The sequence below is a fragment of the Saccostrea cucullata genome, unplaced genomic scaffold (assembly GCF_032062105.1).
Source record: "Saccostrea cucullata isolate Sc308-1 unplaced genomic scaffold, CSIRO_AGI_Scuc_v1 ctg1035, whole genome shotgun sequence".
Taxonomy (NCBI): Eukaryota; Metazoa; Mollusca; class Bivalvia; order Ostreida; family Ostreidae; genus Saccostrea; species Saccostrea cuccullata.
The window spans coordinates 58,091-75,388 of NW_026934138.1; the positions used below are offsets into that span (position 1 = coordinate 58,091).

Below are 17,298 nucleotides of genomic sequence, written 5' to 3' on the forward strand. Positions count from 1 at the left end.
TTTCAGCTTTGAATGTTTTTTGTCACTGCAATGGCGTCTTCCGATAAGGAGAAACAAGCAGAAACAGACCAATTATAATAAAGGAGACAACAGACGCTTTTGACGCATTTGCTGTAAAAGGGGAAAATGTGATTAATTTTTTTTTTAATATCCATCTTCATCTGTAGTATTTTAAACTATTTTTTTTACATAAATTACAAAAAAAGAGCTTCACAGATCCTGATGTTGTTTGCAACAAACTGGAAGCCATTATTAATTATGTCCGATTTCCCATACAAATTCTTAACCTAATTTAAAACAACAAGCATTTGCCAACTGCAAAAAAAATCGATAAGTATATTTTTTTAATTTCAGTGGTCCAAGTAATATACAGTGAATCTTAAAGAAGAAAAATAAAGTGTTAAGATAACTCACAATATTAATGATCAGTCAGATGTTTCCTTAAAACTGACCTTTCTTTTATTCGTATAAGAAACATGATGAAAAGGATTTCACGGGGAAACATCAAAAAGATTTCCTTAAAACAATAATACAATCAATTTCTAATAGATAAAAATGTAGATCTTAATTAAATAAGTTTTCAATGACTTTTTTGCTTTTTACATGCCTTATTGATCTAAAAGAACAACACTTATTTGTATAATCTTAAGCTTTGAAAGAGACCTTTAATTAATCTACAGTCTTTGTTCATCAAATCAAAGCATCCCAGTGGGTGTAACCGGTCAAATCAAAGCCTCACGGTGGGGTGTAACCGGTCAAATCAAAGCCTCACGGTGGGGTGTAACCGGTTAAATCAAAGCCTCACGATGGGGTGTAACCGGTCAGTATCTTTACTTCTCTTGGGCACCTGATCCCACCTCTGGAATTTCCAGGTGTTGTTTTTGTTGCCCCTTTCACATATTTGTATTTAAAATAGAATTGTTTTTAGATCTATCACTGTTCTTTATCTTACATCACATATCTGTATAGATAAGAAAAAACACATGAGCTCCACGTCCACAGGAGGTTTATCAAGGGTCCGTGATTTAATCATTCATTTCATATGAAGTAACGGACAGGAATTGAACAATTTTATGCAGAAATTGATTTCACTATTTCAAATACTCGATAGGTAAGCATCTCTTTGTTAGTTTGTTATTTAGAAACAGAGGGGAAAACTTTATTTCAGTACTGTTATTAATAGTTTGCCGTCATAATCCTTTTTCCCGTACCATTGGACTTGAAGGTGTCACACCTTTACAATTTGATAATATTAAATAGCCAAAATTAGACTTTTGCTTGTGTACCGAAATCAACTCATCGGGGCTTGGCACAGACTCCGTGTTTGCCGAGCATTGGAATTGGGCATGGTTACTAGACTTAAAGAGTTAGAAATAATTTGAAATCAATTAAAACGAACATTTTACATGATGGTTTGTAAATCTATATGTATCTAATATAAAGCAAAGTGAAAAGTCTATTGATTTATGCTTTGATATCTTCGATATTGAATCATCTTTGCATTAGAACATAACCTACTTATTCAGCCAATCAAATGCTTCCATTTCTCGCGAAGAATTGATTCTTTATGGTGAAGAATTCTTCTATTTCTGAAAAAATCAGCAGTGTCTGATTGGTTCACTTGACAGTTAAGTCTTCAATGGTCTTTGTTCAGCACACAAAAAGAAACTATTCATTACCCACGTGCTGTTTACAATGATATTTAAACTTTCGAAGCCTTGCTACATCTTTTCCCCACTGTAATCTTTTGTCGCCTTATTGAATATTATTTTTTTTCACATTTCGGTACATACAGAAAATACAACCATCGTCATGTATATCAGAGACCAACCTTGTCTTTGAAGACAGATTTAATCACAATTTCATCAAATTTATGTGATATTAGACTGCGATACCTACTCCTGTTGACTAGGGCCTTGTCATCTTAACACAATCATTTTTCAAAAATATAGATATTACGATTCTTGTTACATGGGTATTCACTAGTTCAGTAACTTTACCATCTTCACCTTACCATTTCCCCTAGTAAATCAAGCTATTACATATAATCCTTTATCATATACTTAGTACTAAATACACCGATTCTGCACGGTGTAATACGGGTGACGTCACAATACCCCATATCACGGCCCGGTCCGAAAATCCATATCACGTATCGGACCGGCGGGCCGAAAATCCATATCAAACCGGAAGTAACGCTTGTATTAAGTTCAAAAGTTAATTTACTTGATTTTTTTTAAATATTCATGTAAAATATTTCTTTAATGACATTTGTGGTCTTATTTCTTTTTCCAGTTGCCGAAAATTGGCTCTTTTAGATTTTAAAGAAAAATGTCATAAACAAGCACGAAACATTCTTCAATGACAATATATGAACTCGCACATTAAGTATTTTAAATATATGATAAATAGAATACTACATACTAAAATCCATATCATATGTCACATCAGCCCTCGGGCCCCATATCAGCTGATATGGGGCCACTCGGGCTGATATGACATATGATATGGATTTTAGTATGTAATATTCTCTATGTGCTAAACTGAATGGGTTGGGAGTCTGAAACCGCGTGTGTTCGATATTGATTACGTGCTCGATAAGTACAACGAGCGGTCAAGTTGAGCCTTATATATGGCACACCCGTGGGAGGAGTTTATTTATACCGGTAATCCATTCATTTGATTGGCTGAGGTTCTGTTCTAAGTCAGTAAGATGATATGAAGAGAAATCCTCGTCATGAAGAGTGGTCGGAGTGAAGCCCATTCTTCATGACGAAGATTTCTCTTCATATGATCTTACCATTATGAAGAATTAATTTGCTACCCGAAGTGTAAAACAATGTAGATATTTCGGGGTTTTTTTTCACTTACAGAAAATAGAGAAAAAAATTTAATTAATTTAAATAACAATAGCAAGTACCAAACAAAGATGTACTTAACCAACTATTTTGAACAAAGTTTTACTCTAACAGAACGACATATATCCCTTGATATTTACATTTCCAATGTTTTTGTCCGAGATAAAATTACAAATAGTTAATGTATTTCAATTCTACATGAATGTACTGGTTCATCAATAGGCGCGGCTAAAGAAATCACGTGGAGGGCGGGACAAATAACTAGACAGAAGCAGGTGGAATCAATAGCATGTAAATATATGGAATAATTGTCTTATTTTTCGATTTCATGAAGATGATCAATCGATTGGCTTGCCCTCGGGGTTTATGCAAATTATCACGCAAGCCAATCGATTGATCATATCATGAAATCGAAAAATAAGACAGTTATTCCTTAAATGGAATTTAAAAAGAACGACTCTTGTTTTTTAATACCGGTGTATTATTCGTAATCAGGTATATCATTAAGGTACTTCCATCTTTGCAACAGTATGGGTTCAAACTAGAAAAACTGCATTTATTTACAATGAATATAGTTTATTAAATAATAATTGCAAAAATGTATAGGTTGCTATATTTTAAAGACGTGAGACAATATTAAGAAGAAGTGTATGTTTGCAAACAATTCGTACAACTTTAGTGAACAGTATTATAACATAATGTACAATCTGTTTTCAATATCCAGTATTCCGCTGTATCGTGTCAATGACTAATCATGCATTATACATGTATGAAACAAGAATGTATTTACTACAAAATGGGTGAAAAGAATGAATTTGATTAAGGGTTCCAAAAGATTTTTCTATGGTGTACAGGAGCTCGTTTTTGCTATAAGATGATATTTTAAATGATTTAATAAAAAAAAAATCATATGCATCGGAATAAAGATGTTGATAGACACTGATAAAACTATAAATTGATAAAGTCTCAAATCTATGTATTCTCACATTTTACTTCATTCAATCAATTTTGGTAGAAAAATTTATTAAAATATATGTGTGTGCATCAAATATTAATTTTCATTTTTCATCTGCATGCCATGGTTATTAATGAAAAATTAGGGGGGGGGGGGGGGGGGTTCATAGTTTTATCAAAGCTCGATGAACAAGTTATAATATTTCAGACTTTGGACAAGTAATAAAACATAAAACCTAGTAATTAAACCATGAGGTATCTCATATCTTATCAGCGAGCTACCTTGTAAATATTTCAACTGTTTCAAGATGCATACGTAAAGTTCATATATGGATTAGATTAAAAAGAACTTTTTATTGAATGGATTATGAAGATAACGAATAGTAACCAAGCTAAAAAGTCCGTGATAATAATACAAATTGATAGTCAGGTAATGATGGTGTATTGATACATTAAAAAGGGAAGTTGACGAAAAAAAGTTGAAGTCATCAAGTTTATCATATAATTTTAATGTCAGGTTACTATAAGAGTATTTTTTTTAGCAAAATATTATGAATTGAAGAAGATGCGTCAGATGCTTTTAAACATTTTATTTCGATTTTAAAGGGACATGAATAACCAAAGTTGAAATGAAAATGAATATTTTTATGGAGAAAATGTCGTCGATTTATCTAAATGTCGAGTTGAAGGTTAAAGCAAGAGAAATTATTTAGAAAATGGAAAACTTTGTTCATTTTTTTTTATTCTAAAGAAATATGCTCTATATTATGCTTGATTTAAATAAAGTGACAAATCAATGATGATAGAGACTTCCAGTTAGAGTATGGTTTGCTGTACAGTGAATGCAGGTGATATTCTTTTGCTACATGAAGGATGGGGAGATAACGAAAAGTATTCAATCTCAAAGTCCATAAAACAATATAAAACATGAGCAGAGCAAACACGGACCTCATAAACGTCAGAGTTGGGATCAGGTGCCATGGAGGAGTGAGCATCCCCTGCTGACCGGTCACACCCGCCGTGTGCTCATTATTATGATCTTGAAATAACGGGAAAATCCGTCGTCAATTCAGTGTATAAATAATGGACTAACAATTGGCATGAAAAACGTCAGCCAGCATTTAACTCAATGATAAATTGTATTTGCTGACAAGGTCATTTTATCGACCATAGATCTTATGAAATGATGACTTTAAGCGAGACTGCTGATATTCTTGTTTCATCAACTTGCTTGTCAATAATTGACCTCGTTTTAGAAATTGCTCATACGTAGAACATGCTCTTGCGTATCGAATCAACTGAGATATATACACTCTATATGCAGGTGATGAAGGTATATTGCTGCATAAGTAAGGGAAGTTGAAGATAGAAAAGTTTAAGTCGTTACGTTTATCATAACTTGGTTGTTAGGTTACCATTAACGTCTTTTTCAAGTAAAATATCCAAGTATGAAACAGATGTGTCAGACTCTGTACGTGGTATCTTTTATCTCAAGCTCTCCTGGATATATCGTATCGACGTAGTTAATTGACAATACGTAGTAGATATATCTGAAGGTCGAGTTGAAGGCCACAGCATCGATCTTATATCGTGTACATCGATAATTTCGTTAAAAAATATAGATACCATATATTTTTCTGTTTTATTAGGAATTACTCTAACAAAATATATGATATGATGTTCTATAATTGTTCATACATGCGAATTAAATTTTTTATATTCATTTGTAATATAACATTTTTTTACAAATTCAGTATCACTGTTTTAAAATTTAAGCATTAGAATTTCAAAAAATAATTTTAAAATAAAGTAACATGATAGTTAATTAAAGGATAGAAGTATTAACTATAGTCAATTAAAGTTAACTTAAGTAAATTTTAATTAACTTTCGTAAACTTTACTTAATTATAATACATTTTTGTAAAGGTATAAACTGTTAATATAGATAAAAAGCCAACAATGTCGGATAAAGAGGTGTCACAGTTTGTTGGCGATACAGCAGAACTAGTAGAGAATTCAAACACCAACACCTCTGTGAACGCAACAGAGGATACGCAGTCAGAGAATTCGGAAAACGAAATCGGTGTGTAAAGTATAAAAGAAAATTTCATGATATATGTTGAAATTGATTCAGAAATAAAGACGATAATATAGATTATTTAACAAGGCCTAAGATTAATGATCACAATGGAACATGTAAGAATAATTTTTGTTATAGTTTCAATATATCATATTGTAACGAAACCGAGGGTATCGTGTAATAGACTCGTGGGCCTCTATTTGTGGTCACTTGTAGAGATTTGATAATTCCGTTGGTCACGGTTTATATAATGGTTAATAACCAATTTTCGGTCACTTGATAGGTTAACGTAATGACCAACTTTTGGTCACTTATTTGATAGACGTAATGACCAACTTTTTGTCACTTCTTTGGTTGCCGTAATGACCAACTTTCTGTCACTTAATTAGTTGACGTAATGACTGAATTTTGGTCGCCTCTTTGTTTGACGTAATGACCAACTTTTGGTCACTTCTTTGGTTGACACAATGACCAACTTTTGGTCACTTAATTGGTTAACGTTATGACCAATTTTTGGTCCGCTTTAAATAATGTTTGTACTTGAATCGTCAGGAATAACACTTGTTTAAAGTTAATAATCTTTATTGTAACAATAAAATGGTCCACACAAACACAGTCATAAAAAAAATGGTACACTTCAATTTGGTTGGTACAACGTTATTTGGTTAACAAAAAGGTGACCAACCGATGGTCAATCCAGGACGTTCCTAAAAACTTGGTTCTCTTTATGGTTTCGTATACATAGACTTGGTACCGTCTTATAACCGAAGTATACGGAGTCGTTCCCCAAAGTGACTTACGTCACTTTTCCCTTACCAGGGAAGGCTGTGTGCTCCGAGTCGCTCCCCACAGCCGACTGAAGTCAGAACCCAAAACAGCTGGTTTATATAGACAAAAGTTGTTATGATGACGTAAGAGACAATCAGTTACCGTCACAATCAATGCAATGAATAAGTTAGCGGGATTTAACCATCAAAATTACCTACTAAATTAATAACGTTGTACCCATATAAAACATACAAAATACACCACTTTGTCATTAAATTATACATGTTAATTAATAATGTCATTAAATCAATTATAGTTCATTTCTTTCGTTAACTGTTCATTGACAATTATTTACGGAGTTTATAAACATCGGGTTCAAATTCCATATATTCCAAACTTGTAAACAAGAGTTAACCCGAATTTTACATTACGTTACATTATTTATGAACCTTCTTTTACATTATAATACTTTTCCGTGGATATAACATAATTTAACTCTACTTTTCCTTATTTACTTTAGAAAATGAGTCATTTGTTTCCAAAGAAGAGGACAATTGTCTTCGGTATTTTCTGGGTATTGGTATCGCAGAAAAGGCAGTGAGAATTTGGTTTGATACCGTCATACCACCAGATAAATTAGAAAATCATCTGCAAAGTCATGAAAGAAAGTTGAGGAAGATTTGCAACGATGATCAGATATCCAAATTATTTCCAGGTAAGAAGAAAATGCCTTAAGAAGTTCCGAGTTATTATGTTTCGTAACAAAGGAATAGTTTTTAAGCTAATGCCACTTTAGCACTTATGTTAAAAAGGACATAGTAACAATATATGCATCGAGTTCACATTGTTCTCAATTAAATAACTCCTTGAAATTGCTCATTTAACTCAATTGTTCATGGATGTTATAGCACATTGTATTTTAAAATTTAGAAAACAAAGAGAGCATTCTAACCTCTCTGTTTTACTTGCATATTCTGTACTAAGAGTAATCAAGAGATGTGTTTCTGACACTCCATGAAAAATATGCAAGTAAAAAAAAAGTCGGTTTTAGATTAAATTTGTAAAATTCTTCGTTTATTTCAATCTATCCTTGCAATAGTATGGGTTCACTGCAGTGCAATTACCTGTAAAGCTTATACTTTTAACATTATAAATTATATCTTTTTTAATCTGTTTCTTATATACGCGAACACGGTCGGCTAATTTAGTTCCTCTTTGCCCTTTATAATTTTCCTCACTTTAGGGCACATACGTCATACAATATATGATTTTTGGATTAACACGTCATTAAAGATTTTACGTCATTCACGTTAAACTCCATTCCATTTTTTAAAAATCATGGATTGGTCGGTTTGCAATGCTTGACAGGTTCCGCATCGTGGATCATTGCACTTTCAAACTTTCGGTTTTTCAGGGATTGATGTAAATTTGGCTGTAGTAAGATTTTTATTAAATACGGAGGTTGCCGCCTGCTTTGAAATCAATCATTTGATTCAATAAGGTCCCTTAATGTTTCTGAGTGTTGAAGATTGATTGATTGATTGTATAATGTTAAATGTCCCTCTCCAGAATATTTCACTGATACGGGGACGTCACCATTGCCGGTGAAGGGCTGCAAATTTAGGCCTATGCTCGGCACTCAGGGCCATTGAGCAGGGAGGGATCTTTATCGTGCCACACCTGCTGTGACACGGGGCCTCGGTTTATACGGTCTCATCCGAAGGACCGCCCCATTTAGTCGCCTTTTACGACAAGCAAGGGGTACTGAGGACCAATGCTAACCCGAATCCCCACGGGGCCTGATTGTTGAAGAATAGGGAAAATTAGCAGTTTTATAGAGATTTCAGCATTTTTCATCCAATGGAAATCAGCGAAACCAAATTGCCGTTTTTAGACATACTTATTATAAAATAGGGAAGAAAACTCATAACGGTACTCTACTAAAAGAGCACATACTCCCATCAATATTTGATTTTCAACTTATCCCCTTTAATATGGACAGGCGAATTAATATTATCGTTATAGATGAGGATTTCAGGAATAGTCTTAGTTCAGACAGCCTTGTATTTCTGCGATCCTCGTCTAATAGAAGAACAAAAGTACACATTCGCCTGGCTATATTAAAGGGGAGATTTTGTTTGGTATGGGAGGGATGGCATGAGATGAAAATCAAATATCAATATATTTTCCCTACAGTTACAAATGTGGATGATACCTTTTTTTAACCCTGTGTAAGAAATGAGAATATAGATTGATATATTGCTAATAATTTTTTACAGGAAATAGTTCTGTAATATCATCAACATTTGACATATCATTGATGTATAAAATAATAAGAAATACAACAAAAGTCAGAAAACCGATAAAAGATTGGGGAGAAACTCCAGATGACACAGATGTGGAACCTGCTGACGACCTTGAACGAGTCCGGATCCAACGAAACTCACTTTGTCATGGCCCTCAGTCAATTAGCGACAATGAATTTGAAAAGAAATGGAAAGAACTTAAGGAAGTAATGTGTTAATCTTTCTAATACTGTATATTCCTAATTTTTGCGAGTAATTTTATCGCAAACTGGCGATAACAATTCGGCAGTTTATCATGGTTTCGAGTTAAGTTTTCGCCTTAGAAATTCTCTGTTCATCTGTCAGTTGGCTGGACATACTTATTCTTCAGTGTATGTAACCTTTTTTCACCTCTGCTTTTGCTCTGTTCCTGATTTGTAATCTTTAAGGAAGGTCTATTCTTCTACGGACCCGGATTTACTTCCCTACACTTATTTCTAGTATATAACTCTGTTTAGTACATGAATGTCTATTGAAATGATTTTGTTAAATGATTGTTAACAATACTGCTAGTATGTGATTGTTGATCGAAGTGCTGTTTTGTACAAGGCATCTACTACATATATGATATATTGAAATTAACACTAAAAATGCACTCTGTTCATTGTATTTACATGTATTTGTCATTTTATACAGACACACGCACAAACACAAAATTCTTAGTTGCCTGTATAAACTATAAAATCTTAAGCATTTTTCAAACAAATTGACTTGAAATCAATTGTCAATTTTATTTGAAAATAACATTTTCACCATCTGTACCATCTATAAGATGGTATATATATTTGTAAAACTTTATATACCTTAAATGGGTATATACATGTTCAAAAGACCCAATTTACAAAAATCAGTCTAGTCCACCATAATAAACTATGTGTTTTAGTAACCCTAGATATAATTCTAAATAATTTTAAAGATAAAAATGGCATGTAATTAATTTACATTTTAAGATTATGCAACATTAAGGTATTTTAAGATTTATTTCTAAATAAAGTAGACAGAATCAAAATCAATTTTTTTTTATGTTTTCCACCGAAAATCATATGAAAATTTAATATTTGGATATTTCTTAAGCTTTGATCGAAATTTGATACACTTTGGTTCATAACTAAATAATATTGGTCCATACTTCTCTACATTAACTTTGAAAGCTTTGTTGTTAGATAACCATTAACATTAACGTCTTCTCTTCTAGAAAAAAATTCAGAATTTGACTTTTGAGCATGATTAGTTTTTGCAAAATATCTACATATTCATGCTAATTTTGATTGATTGATTGATTGTATGTTGTTTAACTTCCCTCTCGAGAATATTTCACTCATATGGAGACACCAACACTTGCCGGTAGAGAGCTGTAAATTTTGTCCTATACTCGGCACTCAGGGCCAATGAGCAGGGTGAGGGTTCTTTTTCGTGCCAGCACCTACTGTGACACGGGACCTCGGTTTATAAGGCCTCATCCAAATGACCTGTCTCCACGTCCCACAGTGGGATTGCTAATTTTGAATATATCTATCAATTATAAATAGTTTAGTATTAATATCTTCTGACAAATAAGTGGAATTTAAGGTAATAGCAACTTTTTTTAAAGTCCGCATCTGGTAAAATCTATGATCATTATCATGACCCTTTTTTAAAATGTTTCCCATCTTTGGGTCGTTATTTTATTTTATTCTATCTTATCAAAACATACGAATTACGATGGATATGACCATTCAACAGGGGATATTTTCTCCTCTCAAGCACTAGATTAGCTATGAAATTTTGAAAGATTTTTCTACAATGTACGTAAGCCTTGTTTTATATGAGTAATTGTATTTTATTTAAGATAATACAAAGACTTGCTGGAGGCCAGTTACTCGGAGATGTAGAATCTCTACAAAGCAAAGACTTAGATCACTCATCACGGGCATCTGTTAAGAGTCTCCTCGCGGTTCTGACAGCAAGAGTTCAAAACGTGGAAAAATATGCAGTGGATCATATTCCAAAAAACATCAGAGGTACACCTTATGATTTTTAAGGCTATTACTAAATTTGTTAACATATACAGTTCCTCCATAAAAAAGACACTTTAGGGAATCAAAAAATATATTTTTTTAAATATAAACAGAAATTTGAATGTCTTATCAGGAAAATAATGGCATAAACATATATTTTTTAATGGAAATGGATTGTAATGCAAGAGAAAAATAACCAGTGTTGTCAGAACAACAAAATACAAAAAAGTCTTAATATGAACGTTATCTAACTTCGTTATTTTTTAAAATTCCCGCCAAACACACTGCACGTGATAGATAAAAATAAAGTAAAACATAAATGTACACTTCACAAAATTACGATGATGCTGATGATTTTAATGGTCAAAACTGGTCAGTGAATTCGTCTAATTTAAATTTTAATTTTAATTCAGAGTTGCTGAATTACTTAGTTACAAAAAATAAATCAGTTTCAAATATCAAGGAGTATTTATTTTTATCATTTCTCTAGAACAACATGAAAGAGAAATACGGAAATGGCGAGAGATGGATAGACTTTTCTGGACAACGGCTGCTTACCAAAAAGTCCTTGATAAAATCAGATCCTCGCCTTTTGTGACAGTGACTGGCAGTGGTGGTAGAGGAAAAACTTTTCTCATTCGTCACATAGCTCTGGAGCTTGCTCAAGACGGATTTGAGATAATTCCAGTTTCAACACTTGAACAGGTCATCCTGTATGGACAACTAAATTTCAAGCAATTATTCATTGTAGATGATGTATTAGGTGTATATGGTCTAGATATGAGTCTGTATAACAGTCTTAGTAGACAGTCTGATAATGTGTTAGACTTACTAGAAACAGGATCAAAATTACTGATGAGTTGTAGATCAGTTGTGTTTAATGAGTCCAAACTACTAAATAGTTTTGTTACAGATGACAATCATGTCATTAATTTAGATGACAAAAGCAATGAACTTAATGATGAGGACGTGAAAAACATGTTACAGAATCACTGTAAATATAAAAATGTAAGGGAAGTATGCTTTGAAAAGTTAAAGTTACCTAGCATATTACCAATGTTCCCTCTGCTGTGTAGGGTATTCTCATCTACTGAAAAATATCAGGCAATGGGGGATAACTTTTTTCTGGTTCCGTACCAGTGTATGTTTTCTGACCTTGATAACATGCAAGAGCTAAACAAAGTTCATTACGCAGGTTTGGTGTATTGTGTGATTAAGGATAATTGTGTCCGTCCTAAATCCTTTGATAGGAATTGTCTAAAAGACGTGCTTGAATGCTGTAGACTAAGCCAGTCAACGTCTAATTCGAAACTTGTACATGCAATGCAGGTATTGAAGGGATCTTATCTGACGCAAGACGCAGAAGGTAGATATTTTTTCATTCATGATAATTTCTTTGAAATTGTTGCAGTTCACTTCGGAAAACGTTTTCCAGAATGCCTTATTAAACATTATACCTCCTGCTCTATTTACAAACTTCTAACAATTGAGAACACGATATCGGAAATCAAGGACGATATGATCCCTATCTTTGAGGACCACTTTTTGGCACTGGTAGACCGAATCCTTTGTGACATTAAAGATTTCAAGTTTTATGAAGTATTTAGCAGAATAGGACATTTCTGGAAATGCGAAAAATTTGTTTCAACAGTTTGTGGAACTTTGGAAAAATTAAACTTTGGTGAAATTAGGCAATTATTATTTGACGTTCAGAAGTGTGAGCATGAAGACAAAAGGCAACCATTTACAGAAAAGCTAGAAGATCAAATGAATGAAATGATTGATAAAAGAAGAGAATTAGGAATTGATAAGAGATATGAGTGTAAATTTCAAATTTTGCATAAATATTCCCCCAGAGTCATAACCTGGATTATTGCATATGGCTATGTGAATCTTTTGTCTAGAATTATAAAGATTGTCGAAAGTAAAAGTCGTTTTATAGGAACAACAGGTTCCGTCAACGATGACATTTCAAAAGACATCTCAGAGGTAGTGTTCGGTACCGGTCTGGAATTACAATCTGTTTGTTTCACACTATCTTGTTGTAGTGGTAGTTTGGAAATGGTCAAGCTGGTTTTTCGTCACGTAAAAGCCGAATGTACAAATTATATCTTAAGTGAAAGGTTTACACCGTTATTTGTAGCATTATCGACTACTTGTAATGACATTGTTGAGTTTTTGCTTTCGAAGGGAGCAGATGTCAATGTGAGCTTTGGAAAATACAATATTTCAATTCTTGCTTATTCATGCTTTTTTGGAAATGAAAACGCGGTGGATTCTTTAGTGAAAGGGGGCGCTAACATTAATGCTCCGATGGCAAACTTCGGTTCTGCACTACATTTCACATCGTATTTCGGCAATCTTCATCTTGTTAAGTACCTTATTAAGAACGGTGCTGATGTTAATAACTATGACAAAAATGGGAGATCTCCCTTGCATTATGCAATAGTTGGTGGTAATCTGGAGATAGTAAAGTGTCTTATAAAGAGCAATGCAAACGTCAATTTTTGTGACATAGAAGTGAAGTCTCCACTAAATTATGCATCATATAAAGGACATCTAGAAATCGTTAATTGTCTGCTGAATTGTGGTGCAGATGTGAATTGTGGTGCAAGCTGTCTTTCTGCCGCATGTTCAAGTGGTCAGTATGATGTTGTAGAATTGTTGATTGATAAAATTGACATTAATAGAGTTGATGACTTTTGCGATCCCCCTCTTCATTCTGCTGCCAGTTCAGGTCATGTTGACATTGTAAAAAATCTTATAGAACATGGAGCTGATGTTAATCTGCTTTGCTCTTGTGGCAATCCACTTTACTGTGCCACACAAAATGGTCATTTACACATCATTGAATACCTTATGGAACATGGCGCTAATGTAAATCAGGGTTATTGTGGTGATAAAAATACGTCTCTTTTATGCTGTGCTTCTAGCAGAGGTTATCTGGAAATTGTGAAAGAACTGGTCAGATATGGTGCTGATATCAATGTCTGTGACAAAGATGGACGATCTCCATTATGCCTTGCAGCACGTGAAGGTCACGTGGGGATAGTAAAGTATCTTATAAACCGTGCTGTTAATGTAAATGTCTGTGATTTGCGTGGAAGGTCTCCACTATACTATGCGTCAGCTCGCGGTTATCTTCATATTATAAAATGTCTTATTCAAAATAATGCTGACCTACAAGTTGTTGCAAATTCTCTCTCTGTCGCTTGTAGTAATGGTCATCATGACGTTGTTGAGTACCTTATCGATAAAGCTGACGTAAATAGAGTAGAAGGCATCAGTGATCCACCTATGCATTCCGCTGCCAGTTCAGGACATCTTAATATCGTAGAATTTCTTGTTAAACATGGAGCGGATGTTAATCTGCTCACCTCTGTTGGAAATCCACTTTACTGTGCCACAAAAAATAGTCATTTACATGTTATTGAATATCTTGTGAAACATGGCGCTAATATAAATCAGGGTTATTGTGGTGATACAAATACGTCTCCCCTATGTTGTGCATCCAGCAAAGGTTATTTGAAAATTGTGAAAGAACTGGTAAGACTTGGAGCTGATGTCAATCTTTATGACGAGGACGGAAGATCCCCACTATTCCATGCAGTATATGGAGGTCATTTAGAGATTGTGAAATATCTTATAAACAAGGTACTTAGCATAAATATATGTGACAGGTATGGGAAATCTTTATTATATTATGCTTCAGCTGGAGGACATTTAGATGTTGTACAATTTCTTATCAATAGTGATGCTGACGCTGATTATGATATCAGTTGTCTATTTGTTGCTTGCCATCGTGGTCATTATAATATAGTGGAGTATCTAGTTGACAAAGTGAAAAACATCAGTTCTTGTGACGGTTCCGGAAGATCCCCACTGTATTATGCATCTGCTGAGGGTCAGTTAGATATTGTTAAATGTCTGATTATGAATCATGCTGATGTGAATTGCGGTGCAAGTTGTCTATCAGCAGCTTCAAATCGAGGTCATTTCGACATTGTTGAGTATCTTAGCGATAAAGCAAATGTGAATGAGATACAGGGCTACAGCGATCCCCCTCTTCATTCTGCTGCCAGTTCAGGTCATCTCGACATTGTGAAATATCTAGTGGCACATGGAGCCGATGTTAATTTACTGAGTTTTTGGAATGAGAGTCCCCTTTATTGTGCCACAAAGAAGGGACAGTTACACGTTATTGAATATCTTGTAGAACACGGTGCCGATATAAATCAGGGCCGGTGTGATGATATTAATACGTCTCCTTTATACTGTGCCTCAAGCAAAGGTTACCTGGAGATTGTAAAAGGATTAGTGAAACGTGGTGCAGATGTAAATATCTGTGACCTTAATGGAAATTCTCCACTATGTTACGCTTCAAGGTATGGTCATCTGGAAATTGTAAAGTTTTTGCTACAAAGTAATGCTGATTTCAATATCGGTGTAAGTTGTTTATCTGCTGCTTGTAAAAGCGGACATTTAGATGTTGTAGAATATCTTAGTAATATAATGGATGTTAACAAGGTGTATGACATTTGTGATCCTGCGCTTCATAGCGCTGCCGGTCAAGGCCACATTGATATTGTTAAATATTTGGTAGAAACTGGTGCAAATGTAAATTTATTAAGTTTTCATGGTTACAGTCCACTATGCTGTGCTGTAGAGAATAAACACCTTAGGGTTGTTGAATATCTTGTAGGACACGGTGCTCATATAGAAAGAGCTGTTCATATTGCACTTGAAGGTGATCAGAGACATATCTTAGATTTTCTGTTAAAACTTTTAAATTAAGGAATGAAAATATGTGAAATGAATGTATGTAGTATTTATATTGAATATATCCATATCCTTTCATATATACGTATGAATAATTGTATTGTATATACCACATAAGTGTACATGACAATGATTATGTTGTTTTTTTTCTAATCTATTTTTATCCGCTCTTACTTGTTTTATTTCTTTAAAATGAGCGTAAAAGTTTCCTTCAAGTTTACAAGGAGGTCAGAAATTAGCGCACTAGAGATTGGGGAATTACGATTACGAATTAAACAAATAATTATTATAAGTGTAAAAATAGCGGGCAATTGTAAGCAAATGCCCAAAAATATTATCTCGCTATTATAAGTACGGCTACAGTATATTGTCATCACTATAACCTGCATCAATAAAGTTTGTCATTTATAGTTCATTTATCATAATTATGTGTATGGTGCTCTGTAAACCGCTTAATCCGAAACAGGCACATATTATCGTACACAATAAAAATACGTCATTAGATAGATAATATATAATTATAAATAATTGATAATATTAATTTAATAGTTTATTACAACAATCCTTACATGGAAAACGTAGATCAAAAACCTTATTGATAAACAGAAGTAGAAGTTCCTGACGAGAGATTAAGATCTGTTGTGAAGTCATTTTGAGCAAAATACATTTATCGGTTATATCTAATAATGAAGATAATTCAAACCCGATTTTTTTTTTTCATTAGTAGAAGCCTTAATCATGATATATCTTTTAAAAATTAAGAACTTTATTGAATAAAATCCGTAGTAATTTTTATATTAATATGCATATTTAAAGAAAAAAGAAAAATAATATATTTTTAAAGATTTTTTTCAAAGGAAGTTTAGTAACGAAGGCTTAAATATTGTCCTTGTACAGGTATAAGTACTTTGTTGTGAAAAAAAATGCTCGGGTTTGTTCTTCATGAGATATACATGTAAGCGATAATTTAATTTTTCGAAGGTGATTTCATGCGATATATCAACATAGGATTTTTTTTGTGTGACCTAACAAAAATTATTTTTTTAACTTTTGAATTCTGATATCTTTAAAAGAAATAGACTTTGGGGATATAACTTGACAAAAGTTGAAACAATTTATGGACAATTAGTTTTCAAGAAGAAAAACGAATATATTTTTTAGAGATTAGAATTGGACCAAGCGGCTTTAATGACTTCCGATCATGAAATATTACATTTTATAAACGTGTATTTTGTATCGTTCGTCAATGAAGAAATGAATTTTCAATATTTACTTTCTATCGATTTGCAATGTTTGAAGTATAATTCTCCCTCTTGTTATTGTTCGTCTTAACCACCCAATATAGTCTTGCTGAACACGTTATACACGGGGACGTGATATTGATAATAATGGAAAACTGTCAACAATTATTTTAAAAGAAAGAGAACGTAGGCGATCCTTAATTTTCACATTTTGTTATCGTCATAATTTCGAATACTATTCGTCATCTCCATTTAAACTGAAAGAAAAAGAAACGC

General features: G+C 33.3%; 1 protein-coding gene across 1 annotated transcript; it reads left to right on the plus strand.

Annotated features, from left to right (window-relative positions):
- The first annotated feature begins 8,980 nt into the window (after positions 1–8,980).
- On the plus strand, positions 8,981–16,309 carry LOC134240022 (uncharacterized). The gene is made up of 3 exons (XM_062722140.1): positions 8,981–9,172; positions 10,834–11,005; positions 11,493–16,309. The coding sequence occupies exons 1-3, from the start codon at positions 8,981–8,983 to the stop codon at positions 15,794–15,796; spliced, it is 4,668 nt and encodes a 1,555-aa protein (XP_062578124.1). The 3' UTR covers positions 15,797–16,309.
- The last annotated feature ends 989 nt before the right edge of the window (positions 16,310–17,298 follow it).